Source organism: Anser brachyrhynchus (genome assembly GCF_964034855.1).
Source record: "Anser brachyrhynchus genome assembly, chromosome: 1".
In the NCBI taxonomy this organism is placed as follows: Eukaryota; Metazoa; Chordata; class Aves; order Anseriformes; family Anatidae; genus Anser; species Anser brachyrhynchus.
In genome coordinates, this window is record NC_137694.1 from 35,446,417 (window position 1) to 35,468,490 (window position 22,074).

Consider the following 22,074-nt stretch of genomic DNA (forward strand, 5'->3'; position numbering starts at 1 on the left):
AATTATCCCCAGTAATGTGTTATCCCTAGGTGTGTTATTTTTCCAGGGATTTTGAATGGACAATAAGCCATTTGGATGAGATCAAAACAGAAACATAAATTATTTCCTTACCTGTAATTTTATCTTCTCTATGAGGATACCTGCTGCTCTGCTAGTGCAGTACTGATGTGTTTTCTGCCTTTGTCCCAAGCGTCAGAGATTCCTTTGGTGATTTTTCCCCACTTGATTACCAGCTTCCACTGCTGGCATTTTGAGGTAGTGCACTCACATTTGGCTCCACGAATACTGCCACAGCTGAGGGAATATAAGACAACTAAAAAACAAGTTAGAAAACAGCAGAGCAATATCCAGGCAGGAAAAAAAAAAATGTTTAAAAACAATGAATCAGTCATCAACTTGAAACACTTTGATCATTTTCCTCTCTTTTTCTATCCATTTAGAGTCTCCAAATGAAGAGACTTTCCCATGTTCAGAGAAATTTTAGGCGAAGTAGTGGGTGCTGACAGAGTAGTGGGTACCCATCTAGAGAATATAAAATTATTTTAAGGGAATCTAATTTTACCTTTCTCCAGTATGAGTACCCATCACACTATCATTCTAATACAGGTAAGAAACAGAAGAAAGGTGGCAGATTTAAAGGATAACAGAAAAATCCCTATCACCCTTAATAGAAGTCTTAATAGAAGCAGGAAAAGTGAAGATTGAAAGGCTTTTCACCTAAAAGCTGTCATAGATGAACAATTAGTATGATCTCTCACTGCCTAGGGAAAAATATGTAAAGTCTGGTTCACTAAGAAGTAGTCAGAGTTATGGTTGCTCATTCCCAACTAATTATCGTTGTCATCTTGGTCATTAGAGAAAAAGAATGAAAAAGAGAAACCACTATTGTTGATTTAAATAAGATAAATAAATACATAAAGCACAAAACAGAGCGAATGTACCATCCATGCTTGAAGTAGTGTGTAGACAACAAATTTCACTGTCATTCTTCTGCGATTCTGACATGTACAAGTCACAAGTTTCTGTGACATTCTTAGAAGCAGATAGCTTATCATGTTGATATTAATTTCAGAAAATGATGCCTTTGATGGTCTTCCCTGGCATTTTTCCAAACTCAAGATAAACTGATGCAAGTTACTGTCATCACTCATGCATGAACTGAGCAGAAATATTTTCTTGAGTATTATGGAAATTTCCAAGTGAAAGTTACAACTTTCTATAACTTGTGTGTACTGGGGATCACCTTAATACTATTTTTTGGACTTCATAGTACACAGAAAAGAAATATTCCGTCTAAGGAAAAGACAAACTCTATAAATTTAACTAAGAACCTGCTTTGGTATTCCATTTAATTTGTGTTTCTTAAAGAACCTGGACAGGTCTTATACGCATGTCTTCTCATTATCTCCTGACTAGTACACAACCCAAGACAAGATAAGTATGAATGAATCAGAGTAACTAATCACAATTAGTTACCAGCATTCTAAAATCTCAAGTAAAGAAGGAAAGACTTAAAGGCTCAAAAACTTCTGGAATGTAAGTAGCAATGCTGTGATTTAAGGTCAAGAGAAATACAAAGGACTCTTGAATAGTAATCTCTTGAATGACTGTCCAGAATAAATTGGCTTTGCAAGTCATCAGCTTCAAAGATGACAAGTTGCATTCCAGAAAAAGTTTCTTGTTCCTTTTTTGTACATAATGTTGAACAATAATTATTGGCAACTGGAATTAGAAAGATGCCTTGAAGATGATAAATATGCTATGCTTTTCTTTTCCAATATCACTCTAAAAACAAGGCAGGAGAGAGGGATCTCAAAATTCTAGAACAAGTTCTGTGATTTTTCAGTGCATTTGCCAAGGTTGGTAAAAGAACAAGCAGAGGTAAATCCTTTGGTCTTCTAGCAGGGGTGTGTTGCTGAGCCACAAAGCTTGAATTCAAGATGCAGGAAAAAGCTATTGTTCTTCTTTCTAGCATGAGTAAAATATTTCCTGGTATTCTTAAACCTGAAGAGGCGCAGATGTTTTGGACCTCTTAAAATATGAAGCTCCATTAAAATTCTTGAATCTTCTATTTGTACTGAGTGTATAGATACAGGTTGTTTAGACACAATTCATTGTTCACTTGATATCATATCCATCTTCATAAACTGGGAGACACATATTCACTTCTGGTTCTAGAGGTCTTGCCAACATAATGCTACAGGTCATATGGTCACATGATACAAAGAAGTCATGGTGAACTGGATATTTCATAGCTTTACCCCAAATCTCCACTTCAGAGCTCTGTGACATTTCTCACTGCAGATATGGAAGGAGTTCGATGATAGTCATTAGGACTGTAGCTTCTGAGACTAAATCATCTGTACATGCTAATAATGTATAAGAAAGCAGTATAAGAAGACTCAACATCTACTTTTAGAACATATAAAGTCCTTTGGAGTCTTTTCTCTATGTACAGCATTAGTGTCTTTCCTCAGATGAATATGATCTTCATTAAGGTGGAAGAAGGAGTAAATGATAAGCTATGAAAACATGAACAATTTTGAAATTCTTATGAAAATAAATTTGATGTTGTTCCTCTTCTTTTTTTTTTATTATTTTTTTTAATTTAGTCCTAGAGATCAGTCTTTCACTTATTCATGCCTTAAATACATTTTTTGCTTAAATTTGAATTCTTCTTTGATAGGACAGGACTATCTTCATTACTGTAATAATAATAATCTGATTCCAAATGGTTTGAGAGCTTTTCACTACTCCACAAGATGACTGTGTATAATGCTTTGTATGACACTTTCTCTAATCGGTATTCATTACTCTCTATTTCCTTCTGACTATTAGAAGGAAGAAAAGCAGATCTGAAACAGGGTAGAACATATGAGGTTTTCTATAAATAGTCCAAATGAGTAAAGAAATACCTCAAGAAAATTATGAGATTTGGGAGAATTGAAAGTAATACCTTTTGGACAGTTGGGGGCCACCTTTCCACCCCTCACATCATTTCTACAGATGACCAGTGATGTATATATAGTTCGTGAAGCCTCTGCCATATAGAGGCAAGACTTCTGCCTGCAGCTATTTTAGTATGTAATGCCAAGTTTCAGAATACTCTCATCCCTCTGAGCTGAAATGCAATGTTTCTGACTTGCAGAAATGATCCAAAGCCCTCACAAACCAAAAAGGAGGATGAGACAAGGAAGGGCACTAGTTTTAGAGCATCACAGCATGACTCGTATCATACTGACATTTGAAAATCATCTTCCTATATGGCAACTTACAAGGTACTAGACAATGACAAAGATTTCCCATGAAAGTCTAAAAGAACTGCTAGATATTCAAAGAATATCCTCTGCACAGCTCTGAAAGGGCAAGGAAACTGCAAATGAGAGTGGAAACATCTTTGATTTTGGTGTCAGACCTTTTCTACTTTGTAGAGTAGTGGAGAAAACCAGTAATTTACATACAGCTTTCAGAACTCATTCTTACTTTCCATCACAGAGGCAGAAAATTATTCTTCAGACGTGAGGTTAGTTTGCTCAAATATGCCAGCAAAGGAAAAACTGGGGAGAAAAAAAAAAAAAAAAAAAAGAAGAAGAAGAAGAAGAAAAAATAAAAAAAAATCACAAGTAGAATCTTTTGGGACAAAGGCAGAAAACCTCTCAGCTGGACTGATGGATTGGAGGATTCCCACATGGAAGAAAGTAATGTTTGCAAAAATCAGCAATTATTTAATTAATGACGTGCAACTGAATCCATTTGTGTTTTTTCTTTGGCAGTGGCAAAATATTTTCATTTGATTTCACATTAATTCCATTAATTTTCAGGTTCTGGAGAAGTTAAAATACTTCTTTACAATGGATGCTAGCTGCAGTCTTACCTTAGGGAAAACTATCTCCTCATAAAAATGTATATACCATAACATATATACATATATTACTAATACTATGAGTATGATGAAAGGATTGCAAAAGATTTCATTTTTCATGATTTGTACAGTGTACCTGCTCAAAAAAAAAAAAAAAAAAAAAAAAAGGAAAGAAAAAGCCCTGTGTAACCCAGAGACAAGATCCAGGGGTACTCACAAGGAGTTGCAGCTGGGGATAGAAATAAAAATAATTCAAAAAAAAAAAAAAGCAAATTGCAAATCTAGGCAATTAAGTTCTGCTACTTCAAAAAAAAATAAATACCATTCTGCTTTTCAAAACTATTTTCTTTCAAGTAATGAAGTAATGCACTAACAAGATCCTTCTGCTCAAAAGAGCTATACTTACAAATGTTGCCCTTAACCCAGTCTCTCTTTTGATGTTCCTCACTTTCAGCCCTTAATATCAGTATCTTTAGGACTCAAACCAAACAAAATTTGAGATAGAAAATTTCCTGGTTGAATGTTTGCATACCTTGATGTGTCCAACAAGCTTCATTGCCTTTTGCAGTCTATGATTTTGCTTATAACATTTCACACTTTAAATAAAAAGCACTTAAAATTTTCAACATTCCAATTTTTATGAGCCTATTTCATAACTTTCTGGAATGCATTGGATTTGTTTTTATTTTATTTTATGTTTTTTTGTCATATTTCAGTGGATTTGGGACAGATCCTTTTTTCCACCTGGTAATCAAGTCAAGAAGTCCATTCATATTTATATTGCAGAAGTGGTAAGTATGAAATGAAAGATAATTAAGGCAAAACTGGAAACTAGGTCCAGCATGTGACATCAGACAGCAATGGATTGCTAACTTCTGCATTTCACTAAGTTTTGTAATTAATTTTGTAAATGATTTAGATTTCATGTATTTTGGGTCACATGCTTTTGAGAAAATTCAGTACTGAACTATTACTTCCACCTCAAAGCATTTGCACAGCATGTTGTACTATCTCTATTATCTGGTCTTGTGGCAAACTCTCTATGCATGTTCTTTCACTAAAAGTGGCCTCTGTCACTACCTTAATCCCCTTTTAATCCCTCCTCTAACCCTTTTCATTATAACTTGCTTTATATTTGTTTGTTTTGCTTTTTTTGTGGTTCTGTTTGGTTTTTAGTATGCATTTCCAGTGGGGGAGAGGCGGGGGGGGGGGGGGGGGAAGGAATATGGCTTGTCTAGATTTCTGTGGGCCAAAACTCATGTTAAGTGCATTGAAACAGGAACCTATTCAGACTTGACACAGACTTGAAACAGAACCAGACTTGAAACAGACTTGAAACAGGAACCTTTTCATAGGGTAGAACTAGGTCTGCCAACTTCATGTTAAAGTAAATTTGGCATACAGTAGCTATTTTTAAGGGATTCAGTGAATTGCGTAGCCCTGAAAACTGGTAATTCATTCAAACTTTCTTAAAAGATATACTTGGGAAACTACAACATGTGTTGTCCAGGGATGCTATTTCCATCAAAATGTCCAAGTGTCCAAAATATTAGTGTTTCAACATCCTACAAAAAATACAGTTCTTCAGTAAGAAAGAATCATGATGGTAGATCAAAACAATCATCACTGACAAATATAAAAAGCTAGCTTGACCTCAGAAAATGTTATCCATTTTCCATTCCCAGTTCATTTGCTCCCTGAGACTTGTGTGCATTTTTAAAGAAAATGTATACATAGCATTTATGACTATTTTAATGACAGATTAGATACAATGGGTCTCTGAGTTAGCAATGAGAAACATGCTGAGACAGCTGCAAATTTCTGCTAGTGACATATTAGCCAAAGGCATGGAAAGAGATACCATAGCAACAAAGAGGCTGTCACAAGTGCAATCGCTCCTTTCCAAGGCTAATATTTTGCTACAGTCTGTGCACTTACGTGTATTGTAATTGCATGCTTTTTATGAACCACAAAGTATAGCTAGTCACTATTTGTGAGTTATTGCTATAGATCTTCACCCAAACTTAAGGTAGAAGGTGAGGAGTCTATAGATAGAGACTCTGAAGTAAGGCAGGGGGACATAGCAGTTTTAAAGCAAGGTAGTCTCTAAACTTATTAATACAGTTCCTTAAACACATTAGAAGAAACACTTCCTGTAATTATTTATTACAGCCACATCGATTTATCTTGTAAGTACTTCAAGTTTCACAGTGGTCAAAGCAAAAGGCAAAGTGTTCCATGTGATGGAGGTTAACAGTAGTTTTACACTGAAACAAATGTCACACATGAAATGCACTGCCTTATTAGCGCAGACTGACCATAACTACCATACATCCAGCCTATGAGAAACATCCTAAAATACCCTATACACTATGCTTATAATTTCTGATTTTTTTTAGTTACATCATCACCAGTGCTGTTTTTGAAAAGCTTGGAGGAAGGAAGAGGAATAAAGATATAAGGGAAGAAGTTATCACAATAGCAATATTTCTATTCAACTTTGACAGAAGAAAACAGTAATACCTTTTTTTTTTTTTTTTTTGTCTGCTGCCTCTTAAAGACACAATGCATCTTTTCACAGAATCACAGAATTGTCTAGGTTGGAAGAGACCTCCAAGATCACCTAGTCCAACCTCTGACCTAACACTAACAAGTCCTCCACTGAACCATATCACTAAGTTCCACATCTAAACATCTCTTAAAGACCTCCAGGGATGGTTACTCAACCATTCCAATGCCTAACAACCCTTTCAGTAAAGAAGTTCTTCCTAACATCCAACCTAAACCTCCCCTGGCGCAACTTTAGCCCATTCCCCCTCGTCCTGTCACCAGGCACGTGGGAGAATAGACCTACCCCTACCTCGCTACAGCCTCCTTTAAGGTACCTATAGAGAGCAATGAGGTCACCCCTGAGCCTCCTCTTCTCTAGGCTGAACAATCCCAGCTCCCTCAGCCGCTCCTCATAAGACTTGTTCTCCAGACCCCTCACCAGCTTCGTTGCCCTTCTCTGGACTCTCTCAAGCACCTCCATGTCCTTCTTGTAGCGAGGGGCCCAAAACTGAACACAGTAGTCAAGGTGCGGCCTCACCAGAGTCAAGTACAGGGGGACAATCACCTCCCTAGACCTGCTGGCCGCACTGCTTCTTATATAAGCCAGGATGCTGTTGGCCTTCTTGGCCACCTGAGCACACTGCTGGCTCATATTCAGCCGACTATCAACCAGTACTCCCAGGTCCTTCTCGGCCAGGCAGCTTTCCAACCACTCATCTCCCAGCCTGTAGCGCTGCTTCGGGTTGTTACGCCCCAGATGCAGGACCGGGCACTTGGCCTTGTTGAACTTCATGCAGTTGACCTCAGCCCATCGGTCCAGCCTATCCAGATCCTCCTGCAGAGCCTTCCTACCCTTGAGCAGATCGACACATGCACCTAACTTGGTGTCATCTGCAAACTTACGGAGGGTGCACTCGATCCCCTCATCCAGATCATCAATAAAGATATTAAAGAGGACTGGCCCCAGTACTGAGCCCTGGGGGACTCCACTAGTAACCAGCCTCCAACTGGATTTGGCTCCATTCACCACAACTCTTTGGGCCAGGCTATCCAGCCAGTTTTTAACCCAACGAAGAATACGCCAGTCCAAGCCACGAGCAGCCAGTTTCTTGAGGAGAATGTTGTGGGAAATGGTGTCAAAAGCCTTACTGAAGTCAAGGTAGACCACATCCACAGCCTTTCCCTCATCCACTAAGCGCGTCACTTGGTCATAGAAGGAGATCAGGTTCGTTAAGCAGGACCTGCCTTTCCTAAACCCATGCTGACTGGGCCTGATCACCTGGTTGCTCTGCAAGTGCCGTGTGATGACACTCAAGATAATCTGCTCCATGAGCTTCCCTGGCACTGAGGTCAAACTAACAGGCCTATAGTTCCCCGGGTCTACCCTCTGGCCATTCTTGTAGATGGGTGTCATGTTTGCTAGCCGCCAGTTGACTGGGACCTCCCCTGATAGCCAGGACTTCCAATACATGATGGAAAGTTGCTTGGCCAGCTCCTCCCCCGGTTCTCTCAGTACCCTCGGGTGGATCCCATCCGGCCCCTTTGACTTGCGTACATGTTAAGTGGTGTAGCAGGTCGCCAACCATTTCCTCGTGGATAGTGAGGGCCACATCCTGCTCCCCATCCCCTTCCACCAGCTCAGGGTACTGGGTATCCAGAGAACAACCGGTCTTGCCGCTTAAGACTGAGGCAAAGAAGACATTAAGCACCTCAGCCTTTTCCTCATCTTTTGTAACTAAGTTTCCCCCCGCATCCAGTAAAGGATGGAGATTCTCCCTAGTCCTCCTTTTTGTGTTGATGTATTTGTAAAAACATTTTTTGTTATCTTTAACGGCAGTAGCCAGATTGAGCTCCAGATGAGCTTTGGCCTTTCTAATTTTGTACCTGCACAGCCTCGCAACGTCCTTATAGTCTTCCTGAGTGGCCTGCCCTCTGTTCCAAAGGTTATAAACCCTCCTTTTTCTCCTAAGCTCGAGCCACAACTCTCTGTTCAGCCAGGCCGGTCTTCTTCCGCACCGGCTCGTCTTTGGGCACATGGGGACAGACCACTCCTGAGCTATTAAGATTTCCTTCTTGAAGAGTGCCCAGCCTTTCTGGACTCCTCTGCCCTTCAGAACCACCTCCTAAGGAACTCTGCCAGCCAGTGTCCTGAACAGCTCAAAGTCAGCCCTCCGGAAGTCCAATATAGCGGTTTTACTGGTCCCCTTCCTGACTTCTCCAAGAATAGAGAACTCTACCATTTCGTGGTCACTCTGCCCAAGACAGCTCCCGACCACCACATCTCCCACCAGTCCATCATTGTTTGTGAACAGAAGGTCTAGCGGGACACCTCCCCTAGTAGGCTCTCTAACCAGCTGCGTCAGGAAGCTATCTTCCACGCTCTCCAGAAACCTCCTAGACTGCTTTCTCTGGGCTGTGTTGTGCTTCCAGGATATGTCTGGGAAGTTGAAGTCCCCCACGAGATCGAGCGCTGATGATTTTGCAACTTCTGCCAGCTGCCTGTAGAACTCCTCATCCGTCTCCTCATCCTGGTTCGGCGGTCTATAACAGACCCCCACCAGGATGCTTGCCTTGTTGGCCTTCCCGCTGACCCTAACCCATAGGGACTCAACCTTATCATTCCCAGCCTCAAGTTCCACAATAGTTTGCTGATAGGGAGGAGCAAAGATCAACAAACAGCTGCATTACTAACATAGATATCAAGCTCAGTTTCAAGAAAAAAAAAAAAATGTCCTTTTCTTCATGTATCCCAGGACATATTTTATCTCTCTATTATTGCGTTGTCTTATTCATGTGTTGGTTATGAGTCACCATTAATGCTGCCTTCTGATACTGGGAATCTCAGGAATCAGCCTCAGGCCTTCAGCCCTCCTCCTTTAGCCCCCTACAAAGCATTACTACATAAAGGTATCTGAAGGAAGCTCTTTCATTCTTTGTTCTGAAAGAGTTATGAACAACATATTTTATAAATTGAAACAAAAACACAATTACTGCCTCTCCTATCAGCAGCTGTAATCAATTTAGAAACAGTCCAGCATCTGCAAGTGAGAAAGAGAAGACGGGGTAAAAATGTAAGCTGAATTTATAGGTAGCAGGAGAACTGCATTGATTCAGAGTAGTGGAATACACATGCTGAACACCATTTGGCTTCACATGCAGCCAGTTGGTATGTTTGCATGGTATACTTTGTCCTCTTCCAAGAACATTATTCAATTTTTAGTTTGCTTTAAACTCTAGATGCCATAATGCAAAATTAGATTAAATGGAATATTACAAATATCTGACTCCGGGCTCTCTCCAATATTGTTTGGAATGTAGATAAACACTCTCAGTATGGATTTCTCTACATCCTGGCAATATTTCTGTTCTTTTCTCACTAGTCATCTATCTCTGGTATTGATTTGGAAAGCAGATTTGGATTTGGAATGCAGATAAATAGACTCAATATGGATTTATTTTTGGCCTTGTAATATTTCTCTTTTATTTCTCTCTGTCCCTGGAATATTTATTTTTTTTTTATTTTTTTACAGTACTCTATTTCTAATATTGGTTTGGCATATAGTTACATAGTAATATATTAGCTATTGATTTCTTTCTGTTCTGGACTGTGCTTTTCCCCACACATTAAAAATACCTAGTTTTCTGAGTGACAATTGCAGTTCCTTCTGCCTCTCAAAAAAGTGTGGGTACTCAGCTATTCCAGAAGTTACATGTACATTTCCAAAAGATGGCCTTATGCAATCTGTGTGAAAATACTGCTAGTACTTGTTCGTAGAAAAGCACTACTTTGTTCACTTTCACCTTCTAGAGATTTTCAGAGGTTAATAATCAACACCTGTAATGCAATACATCTGATCATTTTGGTTCATTTATACTCCAACTAGACTGTCCCAAAAGGATATGTACTGGTTACCAATTTCTGCTGAATAATAGATACTGGTGATGTTGCTCATCAGAGTATGATTCACTTTTTTAGCATATGGCTGTATGTCTTCAGAGCATGAAGAGTTTTGAAGCTTCTTTTACATTATATTGCATCTGATAGTGGTCAAAGCCCAAAAATTCCCAAACAGACAATTAAGGAGGTTTTTGATCAGCTTCCTACTGAAGACTACATCAAAGAAAGTGTCCTAGACAGCATCTTTCTTTTCAATGATAAGCATCTAAATGTTAGACCCTAGGCTAATCATCACAGCTTTCCTTCGGAGTTATAGGGAGACATAAGCATATCCAAAAGATAATTCATCTGACCTATCATAGGACAAAACAAATTGACCTCTGGAAGGGGACAGTTCTCTCCAATACTAATAAGAAATTTAAGCAAATTAACCTACAATTTAAGCAAAGCCAGGTGAATTCCACTTTGAGTAATTTAACCAGAACTTAGCATTAAATTGTACCCTATTCCCCTTGCAGTTCTACCAAATCAAGTTAAAAGTTTAAGGACAAGGTAGTATTTCACACGAAAAACATCAAAACACATTTCCCTACATCTTCATAAAATACCAGCCCACCTTCTCTGAAACAGACTCTCAGACTGTCCCTGAACTGAAGTCCAGGGACATTTCCTGACTCCCAGGCATGAATGGGAGAGAATTTTCCCACTTCCTCAGTTAAAGCTCCTGGATTTGAATGTAAGACACTTAAAAGACATTATGGTGCACCATTTCACGTTTTCCTGCATCCCAGTTTCTGCAGAAAAGACACCTGGATTTGTAGGCTGTCCAGGAGCTATGACATGCTCCAATCTACTCCCAAGGTGGATGACTGAAGAACCAGAACGCCAGGAAGCATTGCAGCTTGCATGTTTACACAAGGCACATGTATCTTCTGGTGCTCTTATTTGAGGTAAGCCTTCATTATAAAGATAGTAAAAAACATACTGTTCTTAAAAATAAAAGTAGAGCCTGGCATTTGGATTTCCCTTTAAAAAGTCCCTACCAGAGACCTCAGATGTGGAAGAGGTACACCACGTACTAGACAGAAATAAGAAACAGGATTTTTTCTCTTCAGGTATGTTATATGACTGCTTTCCAGTCTTTGTAAAGGGCTCCTTTGTTTAATAACAGTTCATATTTCGTAATTCTACTAATGTATTCATGAACATCCTCTTTTTTTTTTTTTTTTTTTTTTTTGGTAAAATGCTCAGGAACATGCATTTTTCTATATGAAAAAAAAAATATTTTTTTTAAATAGTGTTTTAGTTAAATTGTCGCTCCCTTTTATATCCTTCCCCACTTGCATATTACCCAGGCCCAAAATTGTCAATTCTAAAATTGCATAAGCTTACTTAGTATTCAGTTTGCTCATGCACGCTTTCCCCTCTTCATTTTCATTATTTTTCCATGGTTAACCCCTAACATCTGAATCTCCCATTAATATGTAGACAAATTAGGAAACAAACTTTAATTTTTCCATACTATATGATTTTGCATTTCTAAGGTAAAGAATTGCCACCTGACTTTTCTTATGTGAATTCTGAGTACCATAAAGTTCATTCTATTTACAATTTATTATTAATATATAACTTTATTAGGTCCCCATATCTGAACAAGATGTAAAACCTCAAGTAAACCACATTTTTAAAAAACAATTATTTTTCTCCTATCATTCATTTGGCCTTTTTGCTTAGCGACTGATAAATATCAAGAAGTTGGTGTCATCAATCTTTACAGTGCTGTGACTAAATATGCTAACAGATGTGGACAAGATAAATACCTTCTTTTCTATTACTGCTTTTATCTCTAACATAATGCTTAACTATTAACAGGTTGAGATGTGAAAATGTAGGTGCTGCTTTTGAATCTGGTGTCCTGTAACTGAGAAGGTAATACTTCATCAGTTAATTGGGTTACCTTTTCTGCACACGAAGGAGGCAAACTTACATAAAATGTTTGGAGGTGAATATAGACCTACTTAGACATTTCTGGAAGGCTTTCACAAGGCTCCTCTGGAGTACACTTAACTCACCCAGGCTGTTCAGTTCCCTTTGTTTCTTTATGCTTTTACATTATACATGACAATCACATATGGGTTATTTCATTTGACAATCAGAAGGTTATTATTCATGACTTCTTAATACTGACTCTCTGTACAGTTCTTTTATATTTTTCTCAAAAAAAAAAGGGGGTTTGAAACCACCAAGCACTTTAGAATTTTTCCTTTTATTTATAGACTTGGGAGAGCAGAAAAAGGAGCTACAAAAATAATTGTAGTCACTACATATTAGGGAAAAGTACTTGCTTTTGAAAGCAAGCTACTCTCAACACAATCATTGTCATTCCTAATGGCAATGTATATTTTACTGGGCATCAGAATGACATCTCTTAAAATCTCACTCTCCTGAGATTTTTTACCCAGAAAGACAGAAACCTTCATTTCCCTACCACCTGGTTTCAATGACTGAGACCAACTCTCAGCCAGAAATATTAATTCAAATTTGGGAATGTTTCAAAACAGTATTGCAAAAGCACAGGAAATGAAGGGAGAAGGGAGAAACGCATAGTACCTGGACAAACTAGAAGGCAAAATAAATGGCTGGGGATTTAAGGGGGTTAGTATTTTACTTTTACTGGTGATAGCTCGGCAAGCAGGTTATGGTGGCCATTGTATTGAATTAGTGTGCCTGATGACCTTTTTTTTTCATAGCATCACTTCTGAAAAGCCTTAAAACGAGTCCTAAGGATTGCCACCGACCAAGTGGCAACTTGGCAACTTGGTAAGTGGAACTTCATAGCCTTTACCAATACAGAAAAGAAAAAAAAAAAGTCTTTTGACAAAATGGGAGGAAGAAGTATCCTCAAGGAGATTCTTATTGATGTCTCCCCTTTTTGTGACTTTTTTTTTTTTCCTACAGGAGGGTAATCCAGACCCACACTTTTATTTACTGCTTGTTAAACAGTCGTATTAAATATGAAATGTAATGCATTCTTTAACACTAATAGTGCCATATATAATGTAGTAGTAACTGCAACAAATTTCAAAACACACACACATGCACGCCACACACACATACGCACACTTTTTCCTATTTCTATTGTCATTATCGATGGTTATAAAGTTTTTTCAGCTGTATTACACATGTGCACACATTTTACATGCATAAATTCAGGTTTGTGTTGGCATGTACTAGGTTATGTATGGGCAGAATTCAAGCAAGGCTAGCTTCAGAAGAAATATGTTTGAAAGAGGATACAGGAGTGGAATTGTATATCAAACATCTAGGAAGTATCCTTCCTTTGAAGAATGTCAAAAAGACAAAAGACTTATGCATACAGAAACTGAGACATGCAGATCTCTATGTTGAACAAAAGGAATATAATTCAGCCAGTACACGCTACATCACTACAACCGAGGTGTACCAGAAATTTAGTGTCCACATAAGGCAGATTTCATTCAAATGACATAGACACTCAAGCACACCTACATAAAGAATACACCACACTAGCAAGTTATAGCCTGACTATAAGCAAAACAATCATCAAGTACACGTGGAGGAGTGGACGGGTGAACATGTTTATGCTTACACACATGCATATGTGTCTTCAGAGTACATCTTTCCTGTTTTATGTGAATGGAGAACTATTGACCATGTAGAGATACAATTCTGGAGTTTTAGGAAGTTTGAACGCTTACTGCTTATCTGAAGAATCTGTTAATATTGTGTTTCTGTTAGGTACTAAAAAGCTTAGGTGACAGCAGGTTTACTTTGTTTTATGGCTTTGTATTTGATGAATGTTAGATATTCTTCTGTTAATCTAATTTTGAACCAATGATACAAAAAGTGTCAAATGGAGAAAAAAGATTTACTGAAACTCTGACAAAATTCTGTAGTAAATCAGTCATGCAAGACAGAGAGAACCAGATCGTATTATATTACACATCTAATGCTTACCATACTCAGCCGTTTCAACGTTGAAACATGGTAATTCCATGTTACTGATAAAATGTTCTTGTTTGCTATCCTGTAAATAAAGAACTTAGCAGGGTCCATAGATTTCGTGCAACTGGTTTCAGAGAGAAATATATATCAGATTATAATGGATGTGATCTTTACCAGAAGCTGAAAAAGAGCTCAACTCTATCATCTCCACTGCTCACCTGAGAAGGTCTGGCATACTGCTTACCGTAATCAAGCAATTGCTAAGTATGTTGAGACAAGTGCGCGGGACCAGGAAGTCCAGTCCCAGTAAGTTTCTTCTCACACTTTTCTATTCTTCTCAACTGCTGTCTTCCATGTGGACCCAATTTCCTGTGCACAAATTTTTTTTTTTTTTTACCTGTTGGCAGCATGTAAATTTGGTATCATACCTACCCTAGTTGTTTTCACTTTATTCCCAGAGGAACAGCTCCATCCCTTACGATCTGGAAGAACCTTACATTCCTCCCCTTCAAGACATGGTTGCATGTGGCACCACCATTTCTGCTCCACTATTGAAGCTACAACAGAAGAAAATAACCACATCTGCAAGTTCTCAAAATTGACATATTAATAAGTCATTATATTGCAACATTTATTTTCCAGGAAAATATTTGAAATATATTAAGTGACAGCTATTCTGTGATTTGCAGCCAGCTCAGAATCTCCATAAGAAATGAAGCTGCAATTTGCACAAGGTGTTATATGCTTCAAAGTAAATTTCTGTACTGTGGTGGTGTTTTTTGCTGTTGTTGTTTTCTAATTTACTGCAATTCAGAAAGTAATTTCGTAGCATTCCTTTCCAACTCTCATTTTTTCTTGCTCAGACAGATTTCAAAGTTTTAAGCCAGCTCTCTTCTTTTGAGTTAGTACATTTTGCCTGATCTACTCTATAGTTTAGCACAGGCTGATTAAATTTATTCCCCAAAGATGACATATTTACTGCTTCTCTGACAGCCAACAACATATCAACAGTAAAGAGATCATGTAAAAGGTGAATCCATCCTGCTCCTCTTTCATAGAAATAGATGCAAAAAATGAGCTGGTATTTTCCCAATTAAAACAGAAAATACAATGCCAGATTTGTTAAGTAAAACATTAATACTGTACTGTGAACAGAAAAATATATATATATATTGGTCTACAAAGACTTAAAAAAAAAAAAAGCAGAACTCTGTTCTGTTTGTTTGTTTACTGCTTTATGATAAAGATAAATATATAAATAAAATGTAAGACTGCAGCGTATGAAAATGATATGTTCATGTAGATTTTGTGTAAACACTTTTAATTAAGTGAATTTCATACAACTCTGAGGGCACTCTGTTAGTTAGGTCAAATTTAGCTTCTCAAGAGGTCTCCTTCACTGGCATCTGATAATTTCACTTAGCATTTCCACAGAGTAATAGCAAATAATTTGTTTTCACATCTTCCTCCCGTTCACCTTGGGCATGCCCTTCAAAATGCAGAAGACTTCTTCCTCTTATTTTAAATAGCTAACTATAATAAACTGTTTTTTTATGGATGTCTCTAAGCTAACAAAACACCCTAGGAACATGCAACCACAGGAAGCAATAAAAATAGTCGCACCATCAACACAAGAAGGAGCTGCCCGGGTGGTACCTGCTACCTGCCCAGGGAAGCAGGAGCACTTCACTGTCTGTGATCTTTCTTCTATCTTGTTCTTATTGCAACATCTGTGGAGTGCCACCACTTCACAGGTCCCGGTTTTAACATGGTGAGCTGTGAAAATAAGATGAGCAATTTGATAACATCGCAAGGTAGGCTCATACTGTTTTTCTGTTTTGTTGTTGTTGTTTGTTTGTTTGTTTGTTTGTTTTAATCAGAAATGCATTAAACTTGGCTCAGTAATGCAACCTGCCAAGCACGAAACTAGAATTACAATGATACTAACACTACAATGTGAAGATGATTTCTTTTCCAAATGTAGTATAACTATCTCAGGCAGAAAATGCTGGCTAAAGAACAATTGGAGAAGGTTGCATACAGGACTGTTCCAGTGAAGTGGGAAGAAAAGACATTATAAAACTAACCTAGACACTATATTAATTTCTGGACTTCCATAAACACTAGTATATTTTCTATAGCCGCATCCCAATACATAAACAAACAAACAAACAAACAAACAAACTAGGGAATCACATTTTAAGTCTCTGCCTGGCACTGCAAAGGTAATTTGGAAACATGAGGAATCAAAGCTTTTCAAAGCCCTGGGGGCAACAGGACAATCTTCATTATCCAGTATCCACGTGGTGTTCTAACCCATTACTAGAGTCATATTACTGGAGTCCTATGAGAGGACCAGTTTGGTAAGACTGGTAAGAAAACTACCTTTCTGGTTCAGCAGTCAGTTATGAAAGGATCCAGAATTCAGAAAAATAATTTTAACAGAACTTGCAGTGGTCACTGGTAAAGAAAATAAAAAACAGACAAGGTATTTCTGGGGATAGTTCATTTCCATCAGAAGGAATAGAGAAAGAATCTGAAATTTTAACTGGTATTGACCTACAACTTTGTACAGGAAGGAATATGAATTATGCAAAACAATATGTATTTCGGCAGCCCCTCTATTTCATCTGCTGGTTAACTTTTTGGATGCTTTATGCAAAGCCTGTGTACTGAACAGTACATCTACCTTTCACACCCTAATGGCAAAATTGAGAGTTTTTACAAGGTAAAGGCCCTACCAATTGACTTTCAGGAGCCCAACATCTATGACTGGATCTGCTCAGCTGTTATTGCACAGTATCAACTCTCAAAAGAGCTGAGGAAAGAAAGTATGCTTAATGTAGGATATGGCCCCTGAGAATGTGTCTAGAGACAAAAGCCACAGGCAGCAATTAGACTCTGGATCTTCATTAACAAAACATAAACTACTAAACATTTCATTCAGGCAATTATGCATTTTTCAGTAGAACAAAGTCCACTGAACAGCCTGTGATCTTTGTAGTCACTCACTGCATTGTGCTACATCAGGTTAGATTATACTCTCTCATATCATGCCGTATTACAGCTGAAACTATATAACACAGTGAAATTCAATTAACCCATGATCCATCATATTGTGAGATATTGAAATATAACACATAAATCAGAAATCTAGGAGAAAAAAGTTAGAATTTTAATCCAATTGCAAGGGAAGCACTTTGCATATTTTTATAAGATGATATGAACTCTGATATTTTGATACCTTTGATGCTGAGTGAATAAAAGTTTATATTTTTATATACTTTAATTATTTTCCAACCATTTCACAGATTGCTCTGCCAATAAGAAAATCCAAGTAGATAAATTCATTTTTCTTAATACAATTATTATAGGGGTTGGTTTTTGTTTTTGTTTTTGTGAATATAACAAAAAATAATCCAGGATATCTTTCATATGCATAATATATGACAGCAAACACATACTGCTTCTGTAAATTCACATTCATTTTTATTTTGATAGGCAATTGCACATTTTCTACACACACATGCTAACAAAAAATTAATGATTTTTGTGTTATGAAAGGTACATTAAAAAAAAAAAAGGACACTGAATCTAAAAAGAAAATGTAGTGAATTTCTTCCCACTTAATTTTTGACTATATTAGTTTTCAGTTCTTTTCTGTATTCTGATGTGTCTCAGTGACCCTGAAATTTTGTCCTCTCAGTGTCTCACTACATAGCTTTACACAGCTCTTCCATGTCTCCGGAAACGGAGAATTCAGAAATGGGAGCATATTAGGGAGCATAGTGGTAAGATAAGGAATAATGTCTTTAAACTAAAAGAGGGTAAATTTAAATAAGATATTAGGAAAAAATTCTTTACTCTGAGGGTGGTGAGGCACTGGAACAGGTTGCCCAGAGAAGCTATGGATGCCCCATCCCTGGAAGTATTCAAGGACAGGCTGGATGGGGCTTTGGGCAACCTGGTCTGGTGGGAGGTGTCCCTGCCCATAGCAGGTGGGGTGGAACTGTATGGTCTTTAAGGTCACTTCAAACTCAAATCTTTCCATGATTCTGTGAAATGCCATAATATACCTGCTAAGCGTATTGGTATTGTGTACACCAATAGCCATCTGGAATGGAAGCCAGTTAAAAGAGTTGTTTTTAAAAGCTTTGAGAGAAAGGTTCATCCTGAAACAAAACTTTTGAAGGAGACTCACTTTGTACTAAACAGGAAATCAGGCATTTAAAGGCTCTTATTGGAAAAAGACTATAATTAGAAGAAATGGTCACTTATATTCATGTACAGTACAGAAAAGCACTTCAAAGGATGAAGAGATGTGAAAATGGGATTGAATAAAAGATAACCATATACTACTGATAGTGTCTTGTCATTAATAAAACTGCTTTGAAATTTTCTAGGTATAAAAACAAAACAGCTTACTAAAGCATATACATATATTTCAATCACTGAAAATCTAGGCTAGCCATCCTCTAGTTTCTGTTCATCATCTAGAGTATGCTATGAATATTCCTTGAGAGGAAATGCAGGGATTTCAGCTCCTTATGCTATCAAATAATTAAGTTCCTGTGCAGTAAGTACAGTATCTGTCACATTCATGTGAAATGTAAGCCTCTATGCTGCAGATGAAGGATTTCCCACAACCTAATACAAATTAACCTCATTAAGGCACTGAACCATTCTACAAAAAGGAGATAGTACTTTGGAAGATTCACAGTTTGGTTTTGTTTCTTCTTCTTCAAGCACAGACTTCAAAGTGTGCTGCTTGCTTTGCAGAAAATGTTTATGGAACTGTCATTTCTGGAATCCTTCGGAAATTCATTATTCAGAACCACTGCAAACCCTCAGCCCTGCATCCCCTGCTAATGCAAGTAATCCTGCCTGAAATCAATGTGAAGAAGGACTGAAGAAAGAGACTGAGAGATATCTATGTGTACAGACTGTGAAGTTTTTCCAATGATTATGTATAACATAATATATGTATACATTATGTTACAGAAGATGTAACACTGTAATATGAGCATGCAACTTGGAAAATAGATATGATCATATCTTACCCATTAACAGTATATCCTGTAATTAGCCTGCCACTTTTATAGCGTTTTCTCATGTAGTGAAATTGTGAATAGCTATCTCATTAATCAGTGTGCTATTGCTACAAAAATTTCAGTGCTCACAATTATGATCCTAGAAAATATAAAGCTAAGTAATTATTATTCCTCATTGTACGCAACAGCACACAACATTGAATGTGCTTAAAGAGTATGTTTAAACATACACAGTAAATAACTTTAAATATATATAATTTCTACCTATTCTTGTTCTTTCACAACAGCTTTACATTCCTTCCCTTCAGATGAGTGAAATTTTTAGTCATATTTGCACAGCACATATGGCACTAAATTATAGCTGTGACTCCTTTACTTCCGTGAGAAGTTTGTTCCAGACCAGAAGACAAGTTATTAGTTATTCTTCCAGATTATTATTTTGTAACTCACACCAAAAAAAAAAAAAAAAAAAAAGATATATTTATCATAACTGTAGCAGCATAGATAAATCTAGCATTAAATCAAGTAAAGTTTTCTGAATTCCACTCTTCATTATGATCACTATTTCTCAGCCTTGTCACTTGATCATTCATGACCAAATCTGACAACTCTCTGTTAGGCCATTTGAATCTTTTCTTTGCTTAAAGTTGCATAGGTAATGCATATACATATACATGGACCATTAAAAAAAAGAACATGTTGCCATGGCCTAGATAAATAAAACCACAGACCATATCTATATTCAGGCTCTCCATCATTGTAGTAGCCACTGTACAAATAAATTAATAATAATAATAATAATAATGTCTCATTTATATATTCTCTGCAAAGACAGGCATAATTGGGTAATACAGCTAAGCCAACCTAATGACTAACACTACTGAAAAATAAAAAATACATTACCTCTATTCCTACACTGATCCCTTGCTTGCCTGAACAGTGCCATTTAACAATGATAATGTTAAACCAAGGATTTAGGTGGACAGAAAAATAACCCCTCTTTTGTAGGGTTAGTTCTCTACCACTTTAGCTCCTACACCTGAGTGCAGAGACTAGTGAGAAGCAGTTTCAGCCAAAGAGAAGCAGCTGGAGCAGGCAGCCACTGATGCATGATCACCTCCTTCTGTAGAAACCAGTTCTATATCGGCTTACAAGCTCTGCACCCTTACATGAGATAAATGTATCTTCTGTTATTACATTCCAGGTAATTCCTATGAGATCAGTGAGCCTATGTAAAATGTACAAAGCTTTATTTGCATGCATCTGTGCGTTTTCTAAAGCTCTTCACAAAAACAAGGCTTTAGTTTAAACAAGAGGCAACAGATCACCAATGAGGAGAGAAACAGAAATGACTTTTAGCCATGAGTTTCTGTCGAAATTACATCTAATATTAATCAAACTTTGGCCTTTTTGAGGATTTTTGGCCTATCTCTGGCCTATCTATTGGATAATCAGGAATATGTCCCATATGAAATACTATAGTGAGTCAGTCTTTCAAACTATGCACGTAAGTAGTCTTTATTTATGTGAAACATGTTCACATGAGTAATCACATTAAGGACTATAATACAACTACTGTTTTTTTGTTGTTGTTGATGTTTCTTTGTTTGTTTTTAATAACCATCTACAAGGGAAAACAAACAATATTTCAGCAGATTACCAATGTGCTTCCTCCTTTCCCACCAAGTGATCTGTCATTGTATACCACCAAAATATTTAAACTGAGGGGTGGTGGAGTGTACTGATATAAAAAATAAAATAAAATAAAATAAAATAAAATAAAATAAAATAAAATAAAATAAAATAAAATAAAATAAAATAAAATAAAATAAAATAAAATAAAATTTGTGGTTATGATGTACTATTTTCCAGCGTAGGCTCTAAATCACTGTCCTACTCTAGAGTGACCAGGAAAAAAGTAGGTTTTCTTGTTCACATAGTCTATTTGCTTTCTTTATTCTGATTGACATAGAAAACAAATGTAGGTTATATTTCTGCTACACTTCAGCAATTTCAGTATGTCACGTCAGTCTCAGTGTGTCATTGTAGATAGGAAGGATTACAAATAAACTTGCAAAATCTCTCTCACACATAAGCACACAGACACAGTATTGTTGCATATTTTTTGGTAGTTTAAGAAGTGTTAGTTGCTGCCACATCTAAGCAAAAAAATACTGCGCAACCACAGATAAGCCAAGATTTACAATGAAAGTTTCTCTATGAAAAGATAGATGATCTTTGAAATGAAACAAACTGTCCAGTTCCTTCATTTCATTAATTTCATTATCCTTCTGTTATACCTAAAATCAGGTAAAGAAGAAATTGAATTTGGTTTAATCATACTCTGTTGGTACTAGGGGTGATATTGTTGCAGTTGTGGTGATATAAGAACATAAGCAACACAAAGCTTTTTGTCAGAGGTAAGATCTTTTCTTTGATCAGCCATCAGTATATTTGGAAAAAAAAAAAATCAGACAAGCTTTCAGGGACACAAGCTTCAGTTTCATTATGTGAACACAAAACATTTGCTCCATAGGCCAGATGGAGAGCTGGCAGCACAGAAGGCAAAAAAGCAGAGGTGTCTCCCATACCAGTCTTCATCTCATTACCTCTGGCATGCAGCAAGACACTGATTCCCAAAGAAGCACTTGAAGAGCATTGACAGGAACTTTACTAAGGAGATCAGATTCAAAGCCCTTTGAACTCTAGCTTGATCAGTGGTTTTGAGT

General features: G+C 37.2%; 1 protein-coding gene across 11 annotated transcripts in view; it reads right to left on the reverse strand.

The window, feature by feature from the left end:
• Positions 1–22,074, reverse strand: part of TAFA2 (TAFA chemokine like family member 2) — a 193,361-nt gene that overhangs the window by 11,259 nt on the left and 160,028 nt on the right. For 4 of the 11 annotated variants that reach the window (XM_080557499.1, XM_080557497.1, XM_080557496.1 and 1 more), the window contains exons 3-5: positions 15,918–16,070; positions 14,727–14,851; positions 112–313 (exon numbers count right to left, since the gene is read on the reverse strand). In XM_080557499.1, coding sequence (XP_080413625.1) covers positions 227–313; positions 14,727–14,851; positions 15,918–16,070 — 365 coding nt within the window. In that variant the 3' untranslated portion in view covers positions 112–226. The other 7 variants (XM_080557493.1, XM_080557501.1, XM_080557492.1 and 4 more) reach the window with 3 other exon arrangements.